The sequence below is a fragment of the Takifugu rubripes genome, chromosome 17 (assembly GCF_901000725.2).
Source record: "Takifugu rubripes chromosome 17, fTakRub1.2, whole genome shotgun sequence".
Lineage (NCBI taxonomy): Eukaryota > Metazoa > Chordata > Actinopteri > Tetraodontiformes > Tetraodontidae > Takifugu > Takifugu rubripes.
In genome coordinates this window covers 14,173,418-14,186,336 of record NC_042301.1, presented here as the reverse complement: position 1 = coordinate 14,186,336, position 12,919 = coordinate 14,173,418, and the positions used below count along the sequence as shown (strand labels likewise).

Sequence of the window (12,919 nt, the reverse complement as noted above, 5' to 3'; positions counted from 1 at the left end):
GGGGGAGTGTAGTGGGAGGCGTTGCCCACATCTGAGGCGGCATCGCTGGGGGCCCCTGGCAGCTGAAGCTTGGCCGCGTGCCCCCGCGCAGCTCGGTCTAAGCCAGGGGATGTTTTGGAGAGAGGGAGGGAGGGAGGGGGGGTTGCTGACTGCTCCCTCTGCTGTGGTCTCGCTTCAAAGGCCTCCGCCGGCTCTTATGAGCCCCGGCAGAACAGAGGAGCAGGAAAAGGAGAAGCGTGGAAAGAGAGGAGCGACGAGTCGGAGGTGAGGTGAAAGACGAGCGCGCTTTGACAATGGCCGACTGGAGCGAAATAAAAATAAACACGGCTTCCTTCAGTCCCGCTGTCCTCGTCCTGTCTGTGCGGCCCCAGTGTTACCTGGGGGCCTTTCATTCATAGATAAACATCGCACGGGGGGAGTGGGGGGGGGGGTTTATAAGGTCACATATATCCGCTTTTCTCAAACGAAGGCTGCTGGGTGGGGGGGGAAGGGAGGAAGTGGAGAAGACATCACAAAAAGCAGCAGAAGACTGGACCCTCATGCTGTTACTGCAGCTGGCCAGACCGCAACACAATGAGCCCGTGACTCAATCAAAACAAATTGGAGGGCCCAGTCTAAACAATGGGAGCGCCATAGCTGCCTTTTCTCACGTGTAAACACGGACGCTCTCAGCACCTTCCTAATGGTTCTTTTCCCCTTTTCCTGAAAAGTGCCGGCGGAGCTTTCCATGGCCGGGACGATGAGGAAGGTTCGAGTGAAAACCCCACGCGCGGCCTTCCACCGCGGGTCGTGGTGCAGAGTGCTGAGCAGGTCGTTTTTCATCACAGAGGGGCTTTGTGGAGGTCGAGGCAGTGCGAATAACGAGGGGGGGGGCTGAACGTTTCCGATTCCACTTCCGAAGCAGAGAAACATTAGCCGGGCGTCGCTCCGATTTAAACCCGAGTCTGCCTCCTCCCATAATTTCACAAAGAGTCGACAGTTTTAAAAACATCCTTTTATATCCCCGCGCGGCTCAGAGCGAGACCCCAAGTCCGTTCCCCCCGCCCTTCCTCTTCTGAATTTTGGATTTCTTCGCCAATTATCCGGGGTCACTAATAAGGCGGAGTGTGGAGGCACTGGGCTGTGCCGCACTGGCCCGGAGGCTCGGTGCCAAATTGAAACGAGTCGGGAAATGGAGGCAGACGCTGAATCTTGCCTAATTGCAGCCGGGTGTGCGGACGCCTGCTTCAACGCACGTGCAGGATGAGGAGAGCGCACGGGGAGCGAAAAGGGCCAGGCGGAAGATAAGAGGCAATAAATAAGGAAAGACGCGATGGAGACTGGAGAATGAGTGGCAGCCGAATGGGAGAGAGAAAACTCCAAGCAGGATTTTCTTCCGGCCCCTTTTTCCCAGCTTCCCTCTCTGCCGAACAGACTTGCTGCTCCCTCCCTCGCTCCTCAAAGTCTCTGACAGCTGACTTCTGGCTGCACACATCCGAGAGCGGCAAAGCTCCACGAGGAGACAAGGAGGCTTCACCTTCCACGCGGCCATATCGATACTCCAGAACCGTCACAGCGTCATTAAATCACGGTATAAGACGCCTCGAAGCACTTGTTAGCAGCAGAGAACAAGCGTCTGCCAGGCCATAACCCTAGAACGCCAGATTTAAAGGCCACCTTTGTCCAGTCTGTCTCCTGCCCCTTCATCAGGAAGGGGGCAGGAGGTGTAAAAGATGCTGGTTTGACACAGAAAACAGCAAGAACTCCTACAATTAACAGGTCATGGGTCAATTTCCCCCTATTTCCATTGAATCTGCCCAGACATGTTGGTTCACTTATGTATATAGAATATATTTTTTTGACGAAACCAAGCTAACCTCAATCCAGCTCTTCGGGATCTGCATAAATTGAGGGCTTGGGGAGTTGCGGCAGTATCCCTGGTATTATGCATATTAGTTTAAGGCTGTCACTGAGAATCAGCAAGGGTGTCCATCCCGCTGCGGCTAGGCCCTGCTAATTATTGGATCAGAGATAAAGTCCTTTTTAGCGCTCGGCTGCGCTGCGCTTTTTAAACTGGCCACGGCAGGACCAAAGAAAAGGAAGGGGGGGGGGGGGGGTGAAAGGGCGGCACTTTAATTTTGGGTCGAGCGAGAGCCACTGGGTCAGGAATCAGTCGAGTGAAAAAAACCTTTGTCTGATCAGGGTGATTTCCACGTAAGAGCAGATTTGTCACATCTGCCAGGCTCCGCTCCCCCCCCCCCCCTTTTTTTTTTCTCCTGCAGCCGAAAGGGAGCGGAACAACAGGATGCTACCAGACCCGCAGTGAGGAGGAGGAAGGGAAGGATGGAGGGAATGAGGACGGCGGAGAGAGAGAGGAACAGACAGAATAGAGTCGCCTCGGTCACACGCTGGGAACATTAATCCGCTGGAGAGAAAGGGAAGAAGAGGGGCGACATTTCACCGAGGGTTTCGCGTCCTCTGATTCAATCTACCTCTACATATCGGGCTTTTTTTTTTTAAATGTGTAAATGATGACTGCGGAGTGTCTTTGTGGGGAAGGTCTTATAGGCACCCTGAAATCCCAGATACCATGAAATCGTATTAAGGAATAGCATCTCATTATGTTCTTGCCAAACAAGCCGCTCTGCTGCATAAAGATGCAGAGAGAGACGACACATGGGGTCCATATGGGGCTAATCTGACACATTAGCTCACCCCCCTCCCATAAAAACAAAGTAAACTGTTGATAAAACTGCTGTATCGCTCAGCTCTGTGTTGATCTCACCGGCTGATGAGAATGCAGTGATTAATTCAGCAATTGCGTTTGTCTAGCAGACGTCGGGGCAGAAATGGGCAGGAAAGTGCTGACACATCATCTGACCTGCTATCCAACACACGCGCAGACTTGATTAGAAGCCAGAGCGCGCACGCGCTCCCAGACGGAGAAAATCCCAATGCCGATTGTGCCGAGGCCATTGAGCAAACACCACACAAAAGCAACAATCCCTCCTTAGGCCTTAACACCACTGACACAGTGACTATGGCGAGGTGAGGGTGGACCTTTTTAGGATTAGTCTGTGAGTACACACTCTCAAGTCAGCGATTACGGCAGTTTAAAGAGACTTGACACATACTGAAGTCAGACAGGGAGGGGAGGGGTTTGTCTTACCATTGTTCTCAGATGTACGCCGTTTTCATTCTCTGGCCTGTACCTGCAGAAAATTGCATCTTTTTTAAATTCTTTTTTTAAGGTATTTGGACAGTATGAAACTCTATACCATCCATTTAGTCTTATAGAGTGTACAGGTGTTATTCTGAATGGATCACAGTTGCAAGCTGAGAGCTCATAAGCAGAGAGACATTCTAAAGAGCGACAGGCAAACAAATGTGCAAAGCCTTGGCCCGGTAAGCATTCTAGAGAATGGACAGACTAATCCCAAAGTAGGTGTAATGTGTTAGGATGGGGATGAGAGAGGGGGGTGGGAGAAATGAATGGAAGTTTTACACAGATGAAGTGAAAGAATGCGCTGCGTTAGTAGTTTCTGCTCTAATAGGAGCGGTAACACAGCGCTGTATCGGAGATGGCGCGTCAGTCGCAAAGCAACATGTCCAGAAGGGGCGGGGAGGAGGAGGAGGAGGAGGAGGAGGCAGTGAGGGCAGGTTTCACTCACCGGTAGCCGTTTCCTGCATCTTCTCCCGCTTCCGCTTCTTCTTCTTTCCCTAGAAAATATACAGAGGAACACATAAAGTGTGGCTCCAGCACTCACGCTCACTAGACCACTCTGATGTCCTGCTGCGGACTGCCATGTTCACTCATCCCCTGCCGGGCACCCGAACCAGCATCCCTTGGACCCCCGGGCTTCACGAGCAAACAGCCATGCTGAGAGGGACGGGCCGGGTGGACGGGAGACATCCTGGACTTGTCCTTTTTCACTTTCTTATGTTTTTTTAAGCTAGGCTGTCCTGTTCGGAGAGAGACGCTCTTGTCCTGCCATTGTGGCCCGTCTGCCTTTGAAGTCCCTCTAATGACAAACATTAACATGCCGTGCAATTAAAAATACCTACTGTAATTAGGCGAGCCCAGCTACGTGACTGAGAGAGGCACAGCTCCGTCTCAAGCAAGCTAGTGGAAAGGTGCGAGGATTTATAGCTCCTGCTAAATCCCCAGGGGGGAGACTATGGGTATAGATAGCAGTGTAGAGTCGTTCTAGTCAAATATGAGGAGCACTTTGGTTTCCTGCTGCAAAGTCTGCTAATCCACTTATTCATGAGCTAATCTGGCTTCCACTGCTGTGGCAGAGAGGGAAGAAGAACGACAGAGTGGGTGAGAGAAAGGATGAATGTGGGGGTATGCAGCAAAACTGGGAACGCCACATGCTCCCGATGCCAATCCGGGTACCCAGTCCGGGATTTTTTGGGAGGGAAAGTCACTGCATAGCATTGAAAGATTGATTTTTTACATTATTTCCCTACATATGTATGAGTAAATAGGACTAGTTGACTTCCTGTGAGATGTGCTTCCCCTCCCCCCTCCCACCCAATCAGCGAGGCATTTTGACAATGGAGCAGCGGAGGCAGAAGGATGAGGGATGCTGTCGGTGTCCGAGGGGAGGCAGATAAACACCACAAAAGCACTTTAGTGGTGGAGTGAATGTGAGTGCCGGAGCCACACTTTTTAAACAAAGGCTGGTGCTCTCACTCTCTCACACACTCACACACAGTGGGACAGACGCACAATTAATTCATTCTATTTGTGGGATTTTCATTGGGGGGTTGAAAACTACATTTCCCAGCCTTTTACCCTAACCATTAAAACTAAACATGTAACTGTAAACTCCTGCAAACTGCATCTTGACTTCCAAACGGTCTCGAGGACCGGCCCAAATGTCCTCCCTTCTGCTGGTGAAATGTGCATTCTGTTCTTTACCGTGTAGCGTTTGCAAGAACAGACGCACGCAGTTGCATCTTTAAATCCAGCTGAACCCCCCCCTGAAAAGTTGCTGGGGCTGAAACCTGCGTGCATGAATCAACTTCCTCGGCTCAGCCTAACAGGTGCCTATCAAAACGCTCCGCGTTGATACGGAACTTCAGAGACTAGCAAAACTATTACCAGGCAGTTTTAAACTCGCCGTGGCAACAGCAAATTTCCAAAATATGATAACGGCCGGTAACTCGGCAGTCAATCACCGCTAATATGAGCTACAAGTGAAGCCGAGACAAAGAATCCAGCTAGCCTGGCGCTGACTATTTAACAGGAATGTGCGTGTTGTTATTTCAGGAGCAAATTGTTCTGAGATTTAAACTAGCAACATAAACAACACCCACACACGCACCTTTGACAATCTGTACTGTTGATACTCACATAGTTGTCTCGAGCAGACCAGCCAGGGTAGAGCTGCATGTGGAGCTGCCGTTCCTTGCGGGCTAACTCATAATACTTAGCTTGCTCTTCCCGAGATAACGCATGCCACTGTTTTGGTACAAAGGAGATTAGGGGGGGGAAAAAATAGCAGACAGTCAATTACTGGCATGCGCTTGCATGTTCTGTTAGAGAAAAAAAGTGTGCAGCTCTAAAGGAAAAAATAAAACCTTCCAAATGTTGGAATAGGAATAAAAGTGGCACAGAAGAGAACCAAAGAAGGTGGGACACATGATGAAGAGATTAACATGGAAGAAGGAAGAAGAAAAAAATCAATTCCAATATCAAAACGCTGGCTCCAATTTAGCAGCGCTTTTTATTCAAACTGTGTTGGAGAGCAATTACCCCATGGAGGCCCCAAACAAGGCTTTGCTGTGGCCGGCTGACTAAACCACCAGGGCTATTCGTTAGGGCTTTTAACATGGCTCTGTGGTTCCGCTCTTTTCCCAATCCTCAAAAGGAACAAATTTTGTCATTCTCAACCATGCCATTAAGATGGCCTGTTTTATTAAAGCCAATTTGATGACATGTCAGTTAAAAAGGCCGTCTGCATGTGTGCTGCTGAGAGGGAGGTAATTGGTCAGGGCTATCATTATGACAATAATCACAACCAGTATATAAAAAGAAGATATGTTCATAGAGAGAGGATTCCTGCGCCCTTTTGCTCACGATTCAGAAAGGTAGAAAGGTTCCTACCCTCCGTCCCAGGATCTGATTGATGGCAGCGCTCTCCTTCAGCGTGCACTCGGCGACCACATTCGCGCGCATCTCTTTCATGTAGAGCATGAAGGCGTTTAGCGGCTTTTTGATGTGCGGTTTTTTGGGCTCCTGGTCCTTTCTCTGTTCGTGCTGGGGCTTCCTAAAAAGACAAGAGTGTAACAATGCAGACGCAGGTAAAGAACACGGACTCACAGAAAGATAAAAACATCCAAACGTCAACTAGCGGGGGGGCCCTGCCCGCGTCAAAACCAGAGACGCTCTGGTTGTTCTCAGCCCCCGTTGGCCCCCGCCTCTTTAATCATCTGCAGTTCATGAGGAGAGTTTACTTTGTCAGTAATGGCAACCAAACCTCATCCACACTGGAGTGGCTTAAAATCAACACGCGCTCAGAAGAGACTCTTTTGTTAATAGTGCAGGCTTCAGTACTGCGGTGGCCATGAATAATGGAAATAGCGGCCATAACCACTTCAGGGGGGCTCACTTCACTTCGCTCGGCGCACACTGGGAACACGGATTCATAATGTGGGACACGGATCTCTTGCTGGTTAAGTGTGCCGTGGTCCCCGAGGCCAAGCGAGGCCTGGGCCCGTTATCAGCAGTCGATGGGCTTGGGCTGCTTATCAGCTCGAATCGAGAGGGCGAGCGAGGACCCTACGGTAGCAGCGGCGGTGCGTGCAAATACCTGGAAGTCTGTCGCCTTTGCAAAATCGAGGGTTTGGGGGGGGCGGAGCCTCACGTTTTTAAAACTCACATGTGCATGATGTCTGTTTCGTGCAGAGGCTCGTGTTTGATCTGTGGGTTGACGATGGCTGGGTGGGGGATCCCTGTGGCATGTGGACCTGGGGGGCCGGGCACCATGTGGTGCGAGAACCTGTAATGACAGCAGACGGATTAATTACAGAGGACAATCGGGATGAGGCAGGATGGGAGCAGTTCCTGAAGTGTCACAAAGCTTGATGTTAGCTGTTTAATTTTAGGAAGACGCTGCCAATGTCTGTCAGCTGTACTTGGTTCTGCAGTTCTTTGTACCTCTTGATCTTTATTTAGCACCGACATCTTCCCGGAAATATCAAAGTCAGACGTTAATGCCTCCGAGAGACAGTTATCGCCGTTTGTCTGATCACTTTTCAGAGATATTTTTGTTAAATCCTGGTCAGTAACGCCGTCTCAATCATAACAAGCTGGGATAAAGGTAAAAAGTTTCTAAAATTGGAAAACAAAAGCGGGGGGGGATTCAAGGAGACAGTCTTGGGCTTTAACCGGTGCCTGATCGTGCACCTTCCATCTGGCTTCACTCAGTGTATGCCTACACACAAACAATGCTGACACACAGGAGGAACAGAGGCAGATGGGGGGCAGGAAAGGAAGAAGATGGTATAGTTGGATGTCATATGGATGCCTTTAAAAAAAAAAAAAGTTATAAAAAGAGGTCAAAGACACAAAATGCACCATAAGTGAAGCTCAGTTAGCACAGAGAGCCCAGAGGACTTTGATGCGGGGGTTAAGCATCCATATGGATATGCAGGGGCACGTTTGCTGTAATGTGTTTGACATGTGCTGGGCACACAGAGTAGCAGTGCGCCTCACGCCACGGCGCTGGAGCAGCCTGCTGCACGCCCCCCTCAACCTGCCCTTCGTAGGTGGACACCATTCAGTCCACAGCAGTCTCCCCAAGTCTCTGTCTCTGTGTCTCCGTCTCCAAGGACACCAGATCGCAACCGCTCCTCGTTTATATAAATCGACCTCTTTCGTTTCTTTGCTACTCACCATCCGAGCGGCGGCGTGATCTGTCCCACTCCTCCGGGAGAGAGGGAGTAGAAGTTGGCCATGTCTGGTCCGGGGTGTTGCCGTGGCATTCCTGTTCCAAATCCCAGAACAGAGATGCAAATCCATTAGATAAATCATTGAGAACGCAGCCCTATTTCTTGCGGGGTCCCCGCTGCATACAGAGAAGGATGACACGCCAGCTCGTCGCAGGGTGCTGTCTGAGTATTTGGGGGTCTGGTACCTTGCTTGTGGGCACCTCAGCAGTGCCCTGAAAGTGTCCTGGCACACCTTTTAACCTTTGTCTGCAACAGGGGGCTTGAACCCAGAAATCTCTGCTGCTCAGCACTGCCCCCTACAGGTTGAGCTGCCACCTTCCCCAGGTGAAAACAGACCATCAAATAGACACATGCTGCACCCTCCTTTGGCGTTAGGGTTAGTGTTAGTGTGTGTTTTGATAGCAGGAACTTTGAATTGTGTTGCATAAGCATGTAAGAATATTGAAGAAATGTGCAGCTTCTGGCTTTACCCAACTGCTGTCGTTCCTGCTTTCTCACCAGGTGTCACAGCAGGACAGAGGGCTTGAACGCACCTCTTGACCTCACATTATCATCTAGTAAAAAAAGAAGGATCTTTTCTGCTTAGCTAGACATCTTTCAGTGTGGTTGCATGTCTTTAAGCTAGTTAGCCGAGGCATCATCTTTGTGACAGAGGCTGCATCTCCCCTTGAAAACAGGAGATTGACTCACACTACCTGTCAAGGGATCTTCAGGACTAAGCTCCCATATCTCCAACATGCCTGTTCCTTCTGGGTTTCAAGGTCAAAGAGTCCTTAGTATTATTGAGATTTAACCAAGAAAACTGGAGAATGATATTTCACAGCAGCGTTTCGACATTTAAAGTCTTCAGATATGAACAACTAGGATATGTGTACATGTGTGCTGAAACACACAAAAAGAGGGCAAATGCCTCCAGATTAGCACCATGCTCTAATCCCTGCTGGAGCCAGACTTTTCTCCCTCTCTCTGGGCTGTGGTCTGAAGGGGCCTCCATCCCCAAGAGAAGCGAGGCAAGCAGGGGGCCGATATCTGCAAAGCCAGTGTTGCAACGCTGGAGTCATAGCGTGAATAGCACTACCCCCTGCCCACTAATCCACCACATAACACTCCTGAGGGCCCTCCTGAGGACAGAAGGAAAGGAGGCAAAGGGCGAGGGTTAGGAGGGAGGAGGAGGGAACCCCAGTGACCTTGTCACTCATGCCTAGAAGACGCCTTCTGTTCACGTGTTCTTACCGACAGTCAGGAAATCTCTACAGGTCCATATGGTGAAAACTCGCCGTAATTTTATTCATATTTGACTCTCTGTCTTATCTTTAAAAAGGCCTTAAATAAGGCCTTCAGGTTTCACACACAAAGACACACACCCACTCTCGACCTTCCATCCTGCATTGCAGCCTGGCACAAATTAGAGCTCATAATGAGAAAATCCATGATTGTTTTTCATAATTAATGAGAAGATCAAAGTCTGAGCCCACTAAAGAAGAAACTGGTCGATATGGGGGTGGTGGTGGGTGTGTGTGTGTCTGTGGGGGGGACGACTTAAAGGGGCTGCAGCTTTACTCTGCTGGTACACCCTCACATGCATAAATATGCCTAGGGAAATCATTTGCAGCTAATTCTGGAATTAGATCACTTGGACATGGATCCAGTTGTGCTGCAAGAGCAAATATCAAATATAGCAACGCTTATTTTGTATAAGGTTAGGAAACGATAAAAGAAAATTAAAATGGCAACTATCTCAGCTTTAGCACTGGAAAACAGATTTCTGAAAATTAAATATGCGCCTTTGACAGCTCAGTAGGGACTGTATTTCATGTCAACAACGCTCCTTCCTGCTGCCGTAGGAAAAGATCTGCCTAAGAAGCGATGCATGATCCTCCCGACATATGTGGCGCACAGTTTCTTTAAACATCTCGCTACCTTCATCTCGCCGTGCTGCGTTCGCGTGCGCTCGGTTTTCAGATCGTTATTTATAACCGCTCCCTCAAAACCTCCCCGACTCATCACCGTCACCTACTTGCCGTCTGATCACCCCCCCCCCCCCTCCTCCTCCTCCTTTTCAACTGGCAGCCGCAGGAGAGGTGAGCCGGGAGAACAGAAAAGGTGCCGGAAAAACAAACCACGCAGCGAGCGTCTCTTCACGTCGCCGCAAAGCTGCCACAGTTTCCAGCTATGCGGAGCTCGTCCGATCCACGGAGGAGCTCTGCCTGATGTCGCCACCGATAGGCGAAGAGGGCAGCCGAGCTCGCCGTGACGTCCCGCCGGCGCGTTCCAATCGAGACCATGCTGCGATCCCTTTTGAGTTTTGTGCGATCTTGTTTTTATCCCCAGGCGTTTTAGGCGAGGTTTAAAAATAAAAACTTAAACGGTTGTGTTTCCATCCATTATGCTTGTAGCTGCCAAGCAGAACAGATATTGCGCGTCGTGCGACTGATCACATTAACAGATTTCCCTTTTTGTTATAACAGAAAAAGAATCTTGTTGTTGCACCATCAGTTATGGTCAGACTTGCCAGGCCATAAAAATTTAGACTTCCACAACACTTGTTCGCTTAAAAATGTTCTGGTTAGCTTGTCACAGTAGGAAAAGATTTTAGTTACGGGGGGAAGTCACTTCTGATCTGTCGATGACGACAATAAAAGGCGAGAAGATGCTGAATATTCAACCAACTTTTAGTGACACAGTTGTTGAGGCGAATGTTGACAGTATTGTCCTCTACCTTGTTTGTTGCTACCATCATGGGGGTGGTGACCAGAATGGGATCCCGGGGCGAAGTGCTCGTCACTGTACGTGATCAGGGGGGTGAGCGGGTGGACTGCGTGGGATGGCTGCACAACAGGAACCTTATTGGACTGTGGAAGAGAAATACAAGTAGGTTAAAGAAGAACATGAAAGAGTGGTGACATTTCCTGTTTGCATTAACAAAATTATTCTACGTGCACTGCGGCCCCTCGCCAACTAGCGCCGTTCAACTGGTACACCTCAAAGCGGCATACGCCTTTCCTCAAACTCTTCCCGTTTAGTCAGCTTTCCTTCACAAAAGAAAGCGGGAATACCTGTCAGAGATGCGTGAGATCGTTTGAGATGGCAGAAAGGGGGAGTGAGACACAAACTGGAGCCGGGGAGAATAGAAATTAACAAGCGATAGAGCACCGAGAGGGGAAGAGAAAAAGAGATTCGCGGGGTAGAGCTGCAGCAGAGGTCTTAGGCGGGAGATCAAAGGCAGTCATTAGCTGGTGAATAAGGGGAGTTCATTACAGAGCAAGAGCCGGGGGAAGGAGATATGAGGGATGGAGGGGGAGGAGAAGGGGGGGCCGGTCACGGAGGGAGAGCGCGAGTGAGACAGATGTCTGCAGCGGTACTTATTGCAGGGGTAATCACGTCAGCAGTGGCCTGGCCAAAGGCCCCCTGTCCCTGAATGAGTCAGAGGAAGCTGCCTCCCCTGAAAACTAAAATAGAATGAGCAAGCCCCCAAAAACCCGGGTACCCAACCCCCGGAGCCAAAAGCACTTACATGCTTCAGCTGCACGCAACACATGGTAATGCTTAGCCACGCTAAATCTGCTAGCCACAATCTGAGCCTGAACTGAACTGGAGTCACTGTATCACCTCAGCAGGAAATATCACGGACACATCAGAACTGGTGAAGAAACCTTTCCTACCAAATCGTGACCGTAAGCATCGAATAGGGCAGCTTCGCATTAGAGGGTCTCTTATGAGATTCTGACAATCCTCTAAATTAAGAATGCACATGAGTATCAGACCAAATAAGCTGGAGTTTATCAGTTTTCAGATGCTAGTCCTTGTGAGCTGTAGATCAAGGTGACATTCCTCCAGTACAGAGTGTGATTGATGCCCCCCCTCCTCCAACCACACACACACACACACACACACGCATGCATGCATACACATGAAAACTCTTGGACTCAAAGGTGGTGGAATGTCTACATTTCCTTGACCCTCTCACAGACTGGCACCGGGCTCAATTTAAGGCCGACCGCCCCACCCCGGCCTCTGAGAACGACCCGACTGAGAACACAGAGAACAGTATGTGCACTTCACAGTATTTTAAAAAAAAGGTCTCGCTATCCTCGACCGTATGATGCATCATCTGCATCACTCTTATCGGACCAGGAATCTTCTCTCCCAGGGCTTTTCGAGTCTCCCTCGATCACAAGTATTTAGCCTAGGTGAATCCACACGACACCTGCCTGAATAAACAAAGAGGGCCAAAATCCTTCTCAAAAAAGGAGGAATAATCTGGGCTGGAGAGGCTTTTCACATGAGTTCAGGTGAGTTCTCAAACTGTGGTCGGCAAGAGTCAAAGGTGATGGGATAATCTGCTAGGGTGGGAGTGTCTCAACTCATTCCACAAAGGGGAGGCCCTATTAAAAAGGGCCGCTAACCCTAATGAGGGACTAACTAGGACTAGGGAGTCTGCGACATGCCTACACCAAGGGCTAAATTATAGCATTCTCACCCATATTACTTTACGCCTCTCCACTCCCATTTGTTATCCCGACGGAATGAGATAAGAGCCTGAGGGATTATCATTTTAGCTGCATTCCCCCCTTCAAACTTGTAGCTGAAAGATCACAAAGAAAAAGTAAGTTGGAAACAAAAGTCTCTCATTCACATGCACACTGTGACCCAGCAAAATAACGGCAAAAATGCGATGGAAGAGAGCTCTGTGTGCTTTTCCCAGTTCCAGCTGTCAAATCCCATTTCTCTCAACTTCTTAATAGACTGCATCCAATGTGGCAAAATCCTCCAAGGAAAAACCTCTGTGACCAATGTACAATTTATGGCTAAACTAAGGTGCATATTTGCATAAACTGTTTGCCATACAGTAGCTTCCCGTGGTTTACTTTCTGAATGAAGGACAGGCACCTTTTAAAATTTTCATCTCTCTCACACACTCACACTCACACACACACACACACACACACACACACACACACACACACACACACACAGC

The 12,919-nt window shown here is 49.4% G+C and overlaps 1 protein-coding gene across 8 annotated transcripts in view; it reads right to left on the bottom strand.

Annotated features, from left to right (window-relative positions):
* lef1 (lymphoid enhancer-binding factor 1) overlaps positions 1-12,919 on the bottom strand; it is a 34,057-nt gene that overhangs the window by 4,683 nt on the left and 16,455 nt on the right. Inside the window, exons 4-10 of one of the 8 annotated variants that reach the window (XM_029851117.1) lie at positions 10,661-10,793; positions 7,886-7,976; positions 6,870-6,989; positions 6,095-6,266; positions 5,342-5,449; positions 3,651-3,699; positions 3,149-3,191 (exon numbers count right to left, since the gene is read on the bottom strand). In XM_029851117.1, coding sequence (XP_029706977.1) covers positions 3,157-3,191; positions 3,651-3,699; positions 5,342-5,449; positions 6,095-6,266; positions 6,870-6,989; positions 7,886-7,976; positions 10,661-10,793 — 708 coding nt within the window. In that variant the 3' untranslated portion in view covers positions 3,149-3,156. The remainder of the gene's footprint in view (positions 1-3,148; positions 3,192-3,650; positions 3,700-5,341; positions 5,450-6,094; positions 6,267-6,869; positions 6,990-7,885; positions 7,977-10,660; positions 10,794-12,919) is intronic. The other 7 variants (XM_029851118.1, XM_029851120.1, XM_003972398.3 and 4 more) reach the window with 7 other exon arrangements.